The following is a 13,705-nucleotide window of genomic DNA, read 5'->3' on the forward strand; positions in this document are numbered from 1 at the left end:
GTCCCTTTCAGTCGTGATACCGACAAAATGTGACAACTCGGTCGTCGGTGTTCATGGTCCAAGAAAGTATGCAGATAAGAATTAAATGCATGGCTTCATTTGACAGCAGATATTGAACCCTTAGAGAGCAACCATTTGATTTTATGGGGCAGGATCAAATTTGAAATAAAAAGACGATGGCGTATGAAAACTTTTTAATCAAGTCGAGGGCAGGATATAGTTTTTTTTAACTAAAAAATATAATTCGTATTTTTCATTTATTGAACACATAAAAAGCCTGACTACGCACGTTTAACCCGTTTTTTTTTATTTTATGTATTTAGCATCTTTGGTACATACCCTTGTAGTTCTCTGTTATAAAATCGAATGTAACTATCAACTATATAATAGACAAAAAACCTTTTCACATGGTTACTTCATTCATTATTCGCCAACTCCTACAAAGTGTAAGTTGTTTGAATTTTGTACCGACAAATGAAAGACGTGATGTCCAGCACTTGGTCGGACCTTTATTCCCAGTTTTCCACCCAACAGTGACTCGGGAAATGGATGGATGATTCCTCATACTTTGTGAATAATAATTCCAAATCATCTTTCAAATATACAGATATTTTCAAAATGCTCGAATTTGTTATCGACGGTCGGCATTCCAATGGGAATAAATTGTGCTCCTCTACTTGCTGACCTATTCCTTCACTCTTTTGAGGCTGACTTTATAGCTGATCTGAACCGAAAGAAAGAACATCGTTCAGCTAGATCCTTCGATCTCAGTTTCCGCTATATAGATGACGTATTATCTTTAAACAATCCTAGTTTCGGGGGTTTGATACATCGCATCTACCCCAAAGGATACTACAGACACTGTGAAGTCAGCCTCATATCTTGACCTACATTTAGAGATCGATGGTAAAGGAAAACTATTGACCAAACTTTACGACAAACATGATGACTTTTCATTCAGAATGGTCAACTTTCCTTTCATCTGTGGCAACAGCCTATGTTTTCACATCACAACTCATACGTTATGCCAGAGCTTGCCGTAACTACGCAGACTTTTTGTATCGCGCCAGACTTCTTACAATTAGGCTTCTGGGACAGGGTTATGTTGCTACAACATTGAAGTCATCACTAAAGAAGTTTTATGGGCGTCACCACGAACTCGTGGATCGTTACGGTGTATCCATCTGCACTATGAAAACTGATTTTTTTTCAATGTGTCATAGTTTTCCTTTCCTCTTTCGTCAACAAACAAATTTAAAATGGGGTAAGCATATCAACAACATGACTACAAAAGCAAATCAGTCTTTAGGCTTCCTCAGAAGAAATCTCAAAATAAAATCAGAAAAAAAGTTAATTAAAAAGCAGATGCATTCAAAGCTCTAGCATGACCAAAATTAGAATATTGTGCAACCATTTTGGACCCTCATCAAAAGCAGCGAATGGCACAAATAGAACAGTCCAAAGACGAGCAGCCCGCATCACCTGTAACCGGTATCACAGCACAAGTTCAGTCACAGACATGCGCATACTTTCAAATTTAAATTGGTATTCTTTACAAGTCAGACAATTAAGATATGGATTGATTTTCTTTCACAAAATTATACACAATATTGTAGCAGTACCAACATTAAATTTACTCATTTCATATCAAACAGTAGAGTAAGACACAGCAGTCCATAAAACTATAAGCACATTCAGATACCAACAGACTGCTACAAGTACTTGTTTTTTTCCTCACACAATTACACAATGGAATAAACTTCCAATGCAGTACAGTTCATCCAATACAGTAGAAGGATTCAAGGCGCTGGTCACAGAACCAGCCCTTATCCCTATCTTCTATCCATAACCTACACAAAATAGTTATCAAATGTAAATAGTTTTAAACTGTATATATGTTTGTTTTCCATCATCAACTTGTTTAAATTTATTACTATCATCATCATCTTTTTGAATATTCATATTAGACTCTCGGCGTATGATCTTCGACAGCGAAGGAATGCTAGAAAACTGAAAGTGGATTTAAAGAGTTTGTAATTCTTGAAAACTGATGATAAAATTGTCCTTAATATGATTCTGATCACTAGTAGGGTAATACGTGCTTTTGGGTGAAAATTGATTTTCTTTATATTGTACATCTTTAGATTCGACAGATCCTTTTTATTGCCCTGCACTCATGGGAACAGGCATCTTTTTATATACACATGGTCTTGTATTTTTTTACTTTCTTTTAATACTCTATCCTATCCTCCACTAGTAATACACCTCTTTTAATATAATACTTGAAATACTTTTTCAGCAAGGTCCCATTGCACCGTCCCTGGGTGTTTTTTGCCTTTAAGAAAATCTTTTACTGTATTTCTCATTTGCATAAAGCACAAGAGGGACCTTATTAGAATTATTTTTTTTGTATTAAACTCTTGCAAATATTGTTATGCAAAAAATATGTTTTTATAGGTCCTATTGCATCGTCCCTGGCTGTATTCTGCTCTTGGGAAACTCTTAACTGCTTTTCTGAAGTTCATAAAGCACAAGGAGAACCTTATTGTTTTTCGTCTGGTTTTTTTTTCTTTCTTCCGACATTTAATTCGACACTGCCGTTTCGTAAAAGGCTTCTGAAACAGGGTTATGTTGCTACAAGATTAAGTCATCACTACAGAAGTTTTATGGTCGTCATCATGAACTCGTGGATCGTTACGGTGTACCCATCTGCGCCATGAAAACTGATTTGTTCAAAGTGCAATAGTTTTCCTTTGCTTTCGTCTACTGCGGACTTGACTTTTTTACGAGCAACTCGGCGGGTGTTTCTAGAAAAACAGAGGACGCTTACCCTACCGGAGTACCTGGTCCATGCTCCCAGGCTTTAGTGGAGTTCGAGTTGCTCATTTGCTTTTGTTACTTTGTATGTATGATTTTAGTTACTTTATGTTCTTTGTTGTGTGTCTGTTTTCCATGTCTGGTCTTTGTTCCTGGATTACATTCTTTTGATTACTGCTATAACATTGGTTCCCTTGATTACTCTTTCAAGAAATCATTACAAAATTTGGACAATCGATAGACATCACTTGAGACTTTTACAGGATTTCATAATCCGTTATAGAAGTGTTCTCCCCTTTATTGGCGTTTTGTTTTCAACATGTCCCAGCTATTCATTTTAAAGGATATCATGATCATACTTAATTATCGTGTATACGTCATCACGATCTGTAAGCAGATGACCTTGCTAAGAATTTCATGATCTTCTTTAAGAGTTATGTCCCTTTAAAACAATTTCTTTCAATCACTCATATCTTGAAAAACCATAATAGACTATCAGTCTGAAAACGGTTTAACTACCAGGCGCGTAGCTGCCGTTAGGCAAAAAAGCTTTTGCCTGCACTTAATTTTGCCAATTTTTTTTTGGAGATAAAATACATCCAGGAGAGACATAAATGATGCTCTAAAACTCTATCTCCGCGGAGCTTCGCCCCCTGGACCTGCTGGAGGCCTTAAGCGGCCCCAGACCCCCTGCCGCAATTTTGCCTACGCTTCAATTTGGCCTCAGCTACGCGCCTGGAAAGACATGCTCAAGTACAACTGTTTGACACAATACCAAGGACCAAAATAAAAAATCAATGAAACTACAACAATTTTAATTTTTCATATTTCAGAATGGTTTTGTATATTTCATCAATATATTCATAGGTTTGATATTGCATCATTCTTTCAACTTCGTCGAATGGGATGGGGTCATGTGATAAGTTGTTTTAAAGATCTAACTGAGCACATTTCAAAAATCAAGGTTTCAACCCCGATTTTTCATACGTTTGGAGGGTAGGGTCAATAAGTGCAAATATTGAAAGTTCTTTGAAGGTAAGATTGCAAGGTCATCCGGTATGATCCGAAATATCGATGTTTTGTCCCCCCCCCCCAAAAAAAATGGGTAGGGTGAGGGTCAATGAGTGCAAAAATAAACTGTTTTACATGGTCATGTTGTCGCATATCAAATGAAAGATCGTAACATGTACTACACAAATATAAATTCCGTTTTCAACGAAAGAAGATCTGATTGGGTTAATAAGTGCGAAATGCTAAAATTCATAGAAAGTAGGGTTGCTGCATATCAAATAAAAGGTTATCAAGTGTACATAACAAAAAAAACACAATGAAAATATCGACAATTGCATTTGGAAAGGTCACCAAGTGCAAAAAGGAAGTTATGTACAGTAAACATATCACTGTGATAACACTGTTCCTTCATTCTCTTCCACAGGCTTATCGGTCCTTTCTCTCCCTTACATAGTTGTATTTAATTTAATTCTATTGAAAAAAGTGTGACGTTACCTGCACATAACCTGTAGAAGTACAGTGCATTAATTGGTCAATAAAAGAACATATACCCACAATAGTCCTGTAGAAAGAAACAAGGTCATGCCCATTCATAGGCCTTCAAACAAAAATGGATTGGATGAACCAGCTGTTTCCCGTGAACCTCCACCATTAAACTGCTTACTGTACCTAAGGACATAGTAATTACTGTGTATACCCGGCCATTGACTGCTTCCTTTTTTCTAGTTTTATTAGACTGACAGAAGGACCAAGTGACTCCAGTTTTATCTCTTTTACTGAAATGAAACCAATAGTTTGAAAGAATTATTTTATTTACATAACACTTATGTTGGATAATTTCCCTTTTAAGTGCTCCAACATTTATTGTATTCCTTCATGGACATCTACTGTTGAGCACACAATTGACCCAGCCTAATTTTGTAAAACTTAAAAAATAAAAAGGTGAAACTTGGTAGAAATATTGATTGTGGGTAGTAGAACAGTTGTACATAAATAGATGCAATACTTGTGAAGGTAAAGTGGTGTAAAATGTATGCTTTAAACTTTCCAGAAAGATTCAGGTCCTCTGCACCAACTGGCTATTTTTCAAGAATGCAATATTTCACACAAACTTTAAGAATTAAAATCATGAACAAATGAGTAGAAAAAGGTACACTTTTTATTTTTTTTCACAAAGACACCAAGCCTGCTTTCTTTTTCTGGTAGTTTTAAAGTGCCTGATATTTTAGAAAACCTGTTTTTTGACAATAAATTTTGGGAAGGCACCCAAAATTTGTTACAAAAAATGATACAATGTATACATATACTTTATTATGTTATCATGGCTACAGATTTTCATGACAAAATAGAAAAGAATATGTATCTTTTTTCATGGATCTCCATAATGTAAGGTTTTCGAAAAATATATACTTTTTACAGGAACAAATATCTGGATTTGCTTGTTCAAGTACCTCAATATAGCTTTCTTTCCACAAATTGTCATTAAGTTATCTGCAGTGACCTATCTATATAGTGGAACCTAAATATGATGCCTTACCTTCCTATAAAATTTCATCAAAATCTCTGGAGCAGTTTAGGAGGAGTTGCACTTACAAGAAATGTCAACAGACAAAGGGATGGACAGACAGGGTGTTCCCATATACCCCCAAACTTTGTTTGAGGGATATAATACCATTATACATGTATGACTGCTAAATTTTTTGGTTCATGTAAAAGAGTCAATATGGATCTGGGTTAGTTAATAATAATTGAAAGACTGACTTTTGATATATATCTTATATAAAATTAATCAGGTGAAAGAATTCTTGTTTTGATCTTAGGCTGCCCATCTGGTAACCATTCATCAGGATTCACATCATAGTCCTTCATGGCTTTGTTCAGGTATATCCAGTTACCAAAAACTCCAACATCCACAACAGATTTGTACCATTCAGTCCAGTGTGGTTTCACATATGAGCAATTTGCTTCAAACAGAGCAGAATGAATAGGATATTCTCTCAAAAATACCAGAGTGATAAACCTAAAGTTCCATACTTTTAACATGTTGTCTTTAACAGCAGTCACCATGGTAGTCACATGTTGATCTGACTGAGGGTTTCGTACTGCTTCTCCAACTGTCGATAGCAAATTGGAGCATTCTATCACTTCAGATTTAAAATTGTCTTGTGATGGATTGGTCTTCACCATTATAAACCCAGTCAACAGTAAAGATCCATAAAAAGAAGCTTTCAGAGGACGGTCCTTACAATCTTGTATGGTTTCCCAAAATACAATTTGGTAATCACTATAAATGTTGTGAAAATAATTGCCTAAAAATAAAAAAAAATATAAATAAATAAATCATCTCAACTGACCACCAGTCTTGTTATCATACATGTATATATATATTTTACTGGGGTGGGGTCTATGGTTAATACATGTATATACCACTGGGGTGGGGTCTATGGTCAATACATGTATATATCACTGGGGTGGGGTCAATGGTCATTATATGTATATATCACTGGGATGGGGTCTATGGTTAATACATGTATCTTAATTGCCCTTGTTTTGTTTTCAACAAACACAACATGATATAACTGCAATGTTGAACTCTGTTGACTTAGGGCAAATGTACTTTAAGAGTAATCAAGGGAACCAAGGTTATAGCAGTAATCAAAAGAATGTAATTCAGGGACAAAGACCAGACATGGAAAACAGACATACACAACAAAGAACATAAAGTAACTAAAATCGTACATACAAAGTAACAAAAGCAAATGAGCAACTAAAAACTGGGAGTATGGACCAGGTGCATTGGTAGGATAAGCGTCCTCTGCTTTTCTAGAAACACCAGCCAAGTTGCTCATAAAAAGTCAAGTCCAGAGTAGACGAAAGAGGAAAGGAAAACTATGGCACATTGAACAAATCAGTTTTCATGGCAGAGATGGATATACCGTAACAATCCACGAGTTCATGATGACGACCATAAAACTACTGTAGTGATGACTTCAATCTTGTAGCAACATAACCCTGTTCCAGAAGCCTATTTGTTAGAATTCTAGCGCGATACAATAAGTCTGCATAGTTTCGGCAATCCCTGGCATAATGTACGAGTTGTGATATGAACACTCCATACACAGGTACTGAAGGGATGTTGCCACAGATGAAAGGAATGTTGACAATTCTGAATGAAAAGTTATCATGTTTGTCGTAAAGTGTACATAGCAAAAGAGGATAGGAAGTTTACATGATGAGAGTGTTACATTGCATTTAATGTTGTCCCCAACTCTGGTCCAAAGACAAACAGTATTAAAATAGTAAAATTTTAGATAAATGGATGATTGCATAATTATGCTGTTTGACACATACACATACACACACACACACACACATGTAACAGGGCAAATTGGAATCCAGTAGGATCTGGAATCCCCCTGGGGGAATTTTAATTTCTCCTAGGACAAATTGGAATTCCACTTTGCCCTAGATTTTAACCAGTGCAAATAGGAATACTAATTTGTCCTAGGAGAAATTATAATTCAAATCTGCACTAGAGGGATTCTGGATCCTACTGGCTAAAAGTTTGACAATATCAAAAGTAAAGATAAAAAGTATTTTATGCGATTAAGGCAATTTCCTGGTAAATTAAAACTTTTTTTTTCATTATTTATTGCCTTTTTCATGATTTTATAAGTTAGACAGTCAACCTAAAGATTTTTGTGTATTTCATTATCTAAGGGTTTTAAACCAATTATCTTTTATGGTTAGTTTTCTGTAACAAGTGTAACTGGATTAACCTTCTGGCTTAATTCTTTGATCATATATCAAAAGTGTTACTCACATACTGGTATTAACCTTAAACTAAAATGAAACTTGACATGGATGAATACAAAAAAACTTATTGGAATATTAAAGTCACCTCATCGTGACCTGCCACAGAAAAATGACAGAAAGAAGTTTGTTCTTTCTGGAACAAAATACAATTCTAAATTAAAGTGTTTGGAGACAGAAAAGGGGAATAAAATAGCTGAAGGAGCAAAATTCAAACACTGGGCTGTAAATAACTTTAAGAAAACAACAATTGGTGAAAAGGAGATTCTACGTTGTCTAAAAACAGACTGCTACTAGGAATGAGGTTTTTATTGTTATCCATAAATGTCATCTTAGAACAGACCATTCAGGTCTAGACAAAACATGGCATGAAGTTAAAACTAGTAACACACCAACTAATTAGTCTGTTTATAGAGACTTGCTCTAACATGTATTTCTTTTGGATAAAAATAACAAAATGAGATGTCAACGTTCTGATATTTTATTGTTTTAATTTTTCATGATAAAATTTGTAGATCGATGTAATAACTTGCAGTTCATTGAATTAAATATGTCCAAAATGCAGTTCATTGAATATAATATGTCCAACAACAGTCAACATTTTCATAAATCATTAGTATCTTTTACTTTCAAAATGTTCAGTAATATCCAGAATCACCCTAACCTTTAAATCTAATGTGATTCCAGATCCTACTCAAATTTAGTAGGATTTGGAATCCTCCAAGGGCAAATCGAGATATCCCTACTTGTCCTAGGACAAATAAGAATTCCAATTTACACTGCTTAAAATATAGGTCAAATTGGAATTCCAATTTGTCCTACGAGAAATGAATTCCAGTTTGCTCTAAGAGGATTACTGATACTGATTTCTAATTTGCCCTATAACATATACATGTACAAATAAAAAATCATATATACAAGTATTAATGAGAACTTTATTTTAAATAGATATGAATAGTCAACATCCTCTGCTGGCTAAGTAGTGCTTACGCATGTGCCTACAACTATTTGTCATTTACAGTTAAACCTAATATTGGTAAAAAAGTAATGCTGTGTCCACTTACAGTATCAGTAGTGCCTTCTCCTATTATGTTTACTTGGGATATTCTTTTTTTTTTTTAAATAGAGGGCAAAGGCAAAGTCCTTGTAATGGTTAACAATAATGCAAATTTAACCTATGACCTTAGAAGCATTGACAGCCTGATTTCAGTCTGACAGGATGTTTTAAGGTGTAATACCACTATTTCATGAACCTATTACCGGTACTGTACTTCATATGTTAAATTCAACTACATGTATTTATCAGGCTCATAGGAAATTTTACATTAGTACAGATGACGCTGGAATAGACATTCTTTACCTTAACTCTCACAAAAATATTAATGTGTTCCCAAAGGGAGTGTTTATGGTTGTATTATCAACTTGGTTCTGTATACTTATGGCAAGAAAAAGCATCAATATCCAGTTTGTACCTTCATTTTCAGGAGCTGAAAAACAGCATAATGGCAGCTTTATTTGCGGATACTTGTATATGTGATGGAGAGCCAAACCAGTCTCGGAAAATATTTGCTAGTTTCGATAAATACAAAGTCGAATCATAGCTTTTCCAAGATAGGGTTGGCCTTAATAGTCTGCAGTATGGCACCCAGATGTTTATGAAAATTACGTAATCAATATTACCCATAATTCTCGGGACATAAAAATTGTGAAATGCAAAACAAAATGAAAATAATTGATAAAAGATAGAATTGAAACAAAAGAATTCATTAAAATGAATCAAACCATAATAAAAACATAATTAAACGATACAAATTGAAACAGAATGAAGTGAAACTAAATTGAATAAAAGAAATCTTTTAAGAATTTTGCTAATTATAAGAACCACAATGTTTACCAGTGCTGGACAATACAAACAAAAGACATTTTGGGCCATCATCACTGTGCGTCCTCTTTAGGGTTAATTTTTAGTCTGTCCTCTTTATTTACCTTGCCAGTGCCGTCTATTTAAAAGCCGTATTGTTTTTGAAAAGTGCTATTGCATAAATTACTTCTATTTTTGAAACATTTACACAAACTTTGTACATTGTTGAATTGGAAATATTTATACTGATGTTTACAAATGTTGATGTTCTGGTATATAAAATATGAAAACTAATAAAGTCTTGAGTCTTGAGTCTTATTGCCATTTAAAAAGCTCAGATTTCAGTGGAACGAACTAGTCTAGAATGCTGCAACATTATGGTACACACTGTCGTCGTTAACTGTTGATATAAGGTCTGTCGTCTGTTGTTTCGTTTGAAGGTTCATATAGAGTACTTTACAGGTTTTCTTTCTATTTGTTCAGACAGATATTTACAGATATAAAAAAAACAATTCTAGACCATTCTAGTACACAGGGGGTACGGATAAGCATATTGTCTGAACCCGCCCTGTTACACAAAATTTACCATATTTAAAGGTTATAAGTACAATATATCAAATCAGTGCTGATAAAAACTATCAAATTTGTTTTTAATTAATGTTTCTTCGGGAGCGTTAAAAGGTTTCACCTCCATCATATTATATGGTACAATGGATATGCCCCCAAAACCCTAGCAGGTTCAGCATGGATCACGGGCTTCACACAGAATACCTGGTCCCCTAACTTTTGATCTGGACTAATGTAGGGGCTCATGTGGCTACTAGTACTAATAGTATTAGTAAATTTAATTTCTGTCCCGTTCAATATATATTCAACTTCGTCTTCTTACAGGATACACCTGCCTCATATTAGGTTTACCTATTTTCTCAAGTCTTCCTCCCTTAAGTTTTTGAGGAACAGTAGGTTTTAACTTTAGAAATAGTCTAGTCGATGGCTTTAGTCGTGCAACAGAAGTCATATTGGATATTAGTCTTGAAAAATTCCGAGGACACTGGAGCGGGCCCTTAAAAAGTGCTAAAAAGAGGAACAACGCTCATATATTGTAATAAACGTTGTCTGTTTATGCTCACATGTAACAATAGTTAGAGCCAGTGATTAAAACGTTCAAAATTCTTATTTAATATTTTAAAGAATGATTTCCTGAGATAGATATATCCATCATGCATTTTTATGAATGCGTAGTTGTTTTCAGGTTTTATCGCTTTCATAGTAGGATCTGAAATGTGTAATCCGTACCGGTACCAACCTATCCCCGTACCCAAAATTGTATTTTCCCAATTTCTTCATTATTACTCGATATTTCCAGCTGAAATTGGTACACATGTATAAAATAATATAATGGCCAGGTTAGACTTAACCATTTAAAATTTTTTTCGGAAAACTCGATTTTATTCGATTTTCTGCCTTCAACAGGTCTAAAATGTGTAACCCGACATTCCAGTACCTAAAATCAAAGTCCAGTATTTTTGTTATCTGTACAATTTTAATGCATATTTGACATTAGTACATCATAATAATCAAAATAGTCATTGACGATAAATTAAAATCGCGTACTCTGTTTATGATAGTTTTTTTTCATCCTGGTGTTATAATATGCCAGAACTACAAACTCTTGAAATGTTTCGTGATAATAAAAAGTTTCAGTTACACAAAACACTATCACACTGTTAACCCTGGCCAGTAGATACACTAAAGATTCATTCACACATATATGATAAAGAAAATATTTAATTCTCACAATGTAAATTTTCACATGATTCATTGGCGGGGGCCAGACTGAGTTATAGATACTATGATATTTTTATGAGTAGTTTTACAAACAATGTATATACATGTATTTTGTAAATATGTTCTCTTATTGTATAATTCTAAATGTTTTGTTTTTATTTACATTTACAGACCCATTGTAAAATTTGCAGTCAAATTTTATTTTGACGGCAGGGAGCCTATGTATTGTGTTAATATTATGGGTCAGTAAGATCAGAATTGCACAAACTTTCTCATGATCATCTGTTGATTGATGCAATCACATGATAAAGATCTTCAGTTTTTATTTTGATGACATTTTATGACACTATCCTCCGTTGAACATTATACTGGTTTAATTAATTGCTTTTGAAAAGTAAATATTTTGGTTCGATTGAACTTTAGAGATTAAGTAAGCCATTGGTCAGAGTTAGAATTTTTAATCTTTTGTTTATAATTTGTTGGAGATGTTTTTGTGTGTGTTATTGTGCACATTTTGTATGTTTAGCTCTCTTACTATCATGCTCCGCAATTGTAACATGTTAATTGTAAAATATTGTACCATCAATATAACATCATAATAAACGATACTAGAAATATGGGAATACCCAGGTCCTGTTAATTATTTGGTTGACCTTTTCCAGACTTGTACTTAAATATTTTGACAACGTGTCCCTAGTTGTTTAAACTGGGTAAGGTCGTCTTCACTCTTTTCTGATATGGGGATATTGACGAGCGCTACGTACGGTACGGAATTCAAACCAATCATTTCTTTTTTAAATTAATTTCAAATCTATCAAAAATTTATCCAAAGTCTTTAAGTGGAATTTCAACCATACAATGTTTTTTAAATGTAAAATTCAGACATGAAAGTGAGAAATAACCAATATTATTAGGGCGTATGTTAACTTCCGGTTATACATGTTTTAGTCTGTGACCTTTTGAAATAGGAAAACCGATCAAACAAGAAATGCTAGGAAAGTATGCATCATTTTTTTTTAATACAAAAATGGATTGAAAAGGGTCAAATCAAATCAAATAAGCTTTACTTTAAGTCGTCAAGTTCATAAGCTCTCAACCGACATAAGGTACATAATTAGCTGTACAGTGCAGTGCATGCATACATGTAATATACATTGACAAAGCAATAAGACAAACAGTTATAATAAGACAGACACATACAGCACACCGACATAAAAAGCAATTTTAAACGAGCAAATCAAGCAATGGAACTAAAATCAAAACAGACATGATTTCGGGATCGCTGCTCCAGGCAACACAAGAACATTTTTTCCTCCCAGCTTGAAACCATGGTTTTGAACTGATTGAAGTGTGTGCACTGCCTGAAGTTTTCTGGCAGAGAATTCCACAGGGCTGGAGCAGCGTACCTGAATGATTGTTTCCCATACCTTGTTGTTTTAACATGTGGTATCTGTAATAAGCTGATGTATCTGAAACTGTATGAATGATTTTGTTTACATATTAATTCAGATAATACAGGTGGAACCTGATCATGTAATATTTTAAAAGCTTCTAATGTCATTACTCTGATACGTTTTACATGTAAAGTAGGCATCTTGGCCTTTGCTAAAGATCTTCATAAGAGGAGTTATAATCAAAATAGACCGTGAAGCTCTTTCTTGTATTTTTTCTATTTTCTTTGTATTTGTCAATGAGCAAAAGTGCCGAGAAAGAGGGCAAAAATTAAACTTTAACAATATGAATGTGTGAAAAATGGTTAATCTACTTAATTTACATAGGTTTCTGCCAATTGTTTTTTAAACTATTAAGTTGTTGTACAGCTTTCTTGCAGATAGATTTAATATGGTTGTCAAAGTTTAACATAAAATCAATATCTACACCTAAAAGTTATACAGTATCATCACAGGATATATTTATATCACCAAAAGTTGGTGCTCTATCTGCGGTCTCTCTTTCTACAGCCATCGCTTGGAACTTTTATGTGTTTGCTTGCATACAATTAAAATGGAACCAGTCTATCAAACATTTTGCTCTCTGAATCTGAAGTATTTACATGTTCATTATAGTTATTAGAAGCATGAGATAATGTGCTGTCATCTGCATAATTATACAAGTTTCCTTTATCAATAAAGTAAAAATATCATCGATAAATACATTAAAAAGTAAAGGTCCAATATTGAGCCTTGGGATACGCCTTTATCAATATCTGCCCAAATGGCTTACAATGCACCTATCTATATTTGCTGTTTTCTACAAGAAAGGTATGACATCATCAAATTACAGGCTTCCCCAGACAGGCTATAGGAGGACGGTTTACAAGTCAATATATCGTGAGGGAGGCAGTCAAACACTTTTGATAGATCCATAAGAATAGCAGCCAAATATTTATTTTGTTCCAAAGAAAGTTTCTAGCCT

The 13,705-nt window shown here is 34.1% G+C and overlaps 1 protein-coding gene across 1 annotated transcript; it reads right to left on the reverse strand.

Moving 5' to 3' along the window:
- Positions 1-3,902: 3,902 nt before the first annotated feature.
- LOC148630135 (mitochondrial import inner membrane translocase subunit Tim29-like) lies at positions 3,903-10,579 on the reverse strand. Its single transcript, XM_088561547.1, has 2 exons — positions 10,421-10,579; positions 3,903-6,137 (listed from the first exon to the last, which is right to left on the reverse strand). The coding sequence occupies exons 1-2, from the start codon at positions 10,518-10,520 to the stop codon at positions 5,614-5,616; spliced, it is 624 nt and encodes a 207-aa protein (XP_088417673.1). The 5' UTR covers positions 10,521-10,579; the 3' UTR covers positions 3,903-5,613.
- Between the last annotated feature and the right edge of the window lie 3,126 nt (positions 10,580-13,705).

This window comes from Perna viridis, chromosome 1, assembly GCF_037379345.1.
Source record: "Perna viridis isolate PV_CMFRI_1.1 ecotype Kerala chromosome 1, ASM3737934v1, whole genome shotgun sequence".
Taxonomy (NCBI): domain Eukaryota; kingdom Metazoa; phylum Mollusca; class Bivalvia; order Mytilida; family Mytilidae; genus Perna; species Perna viridis.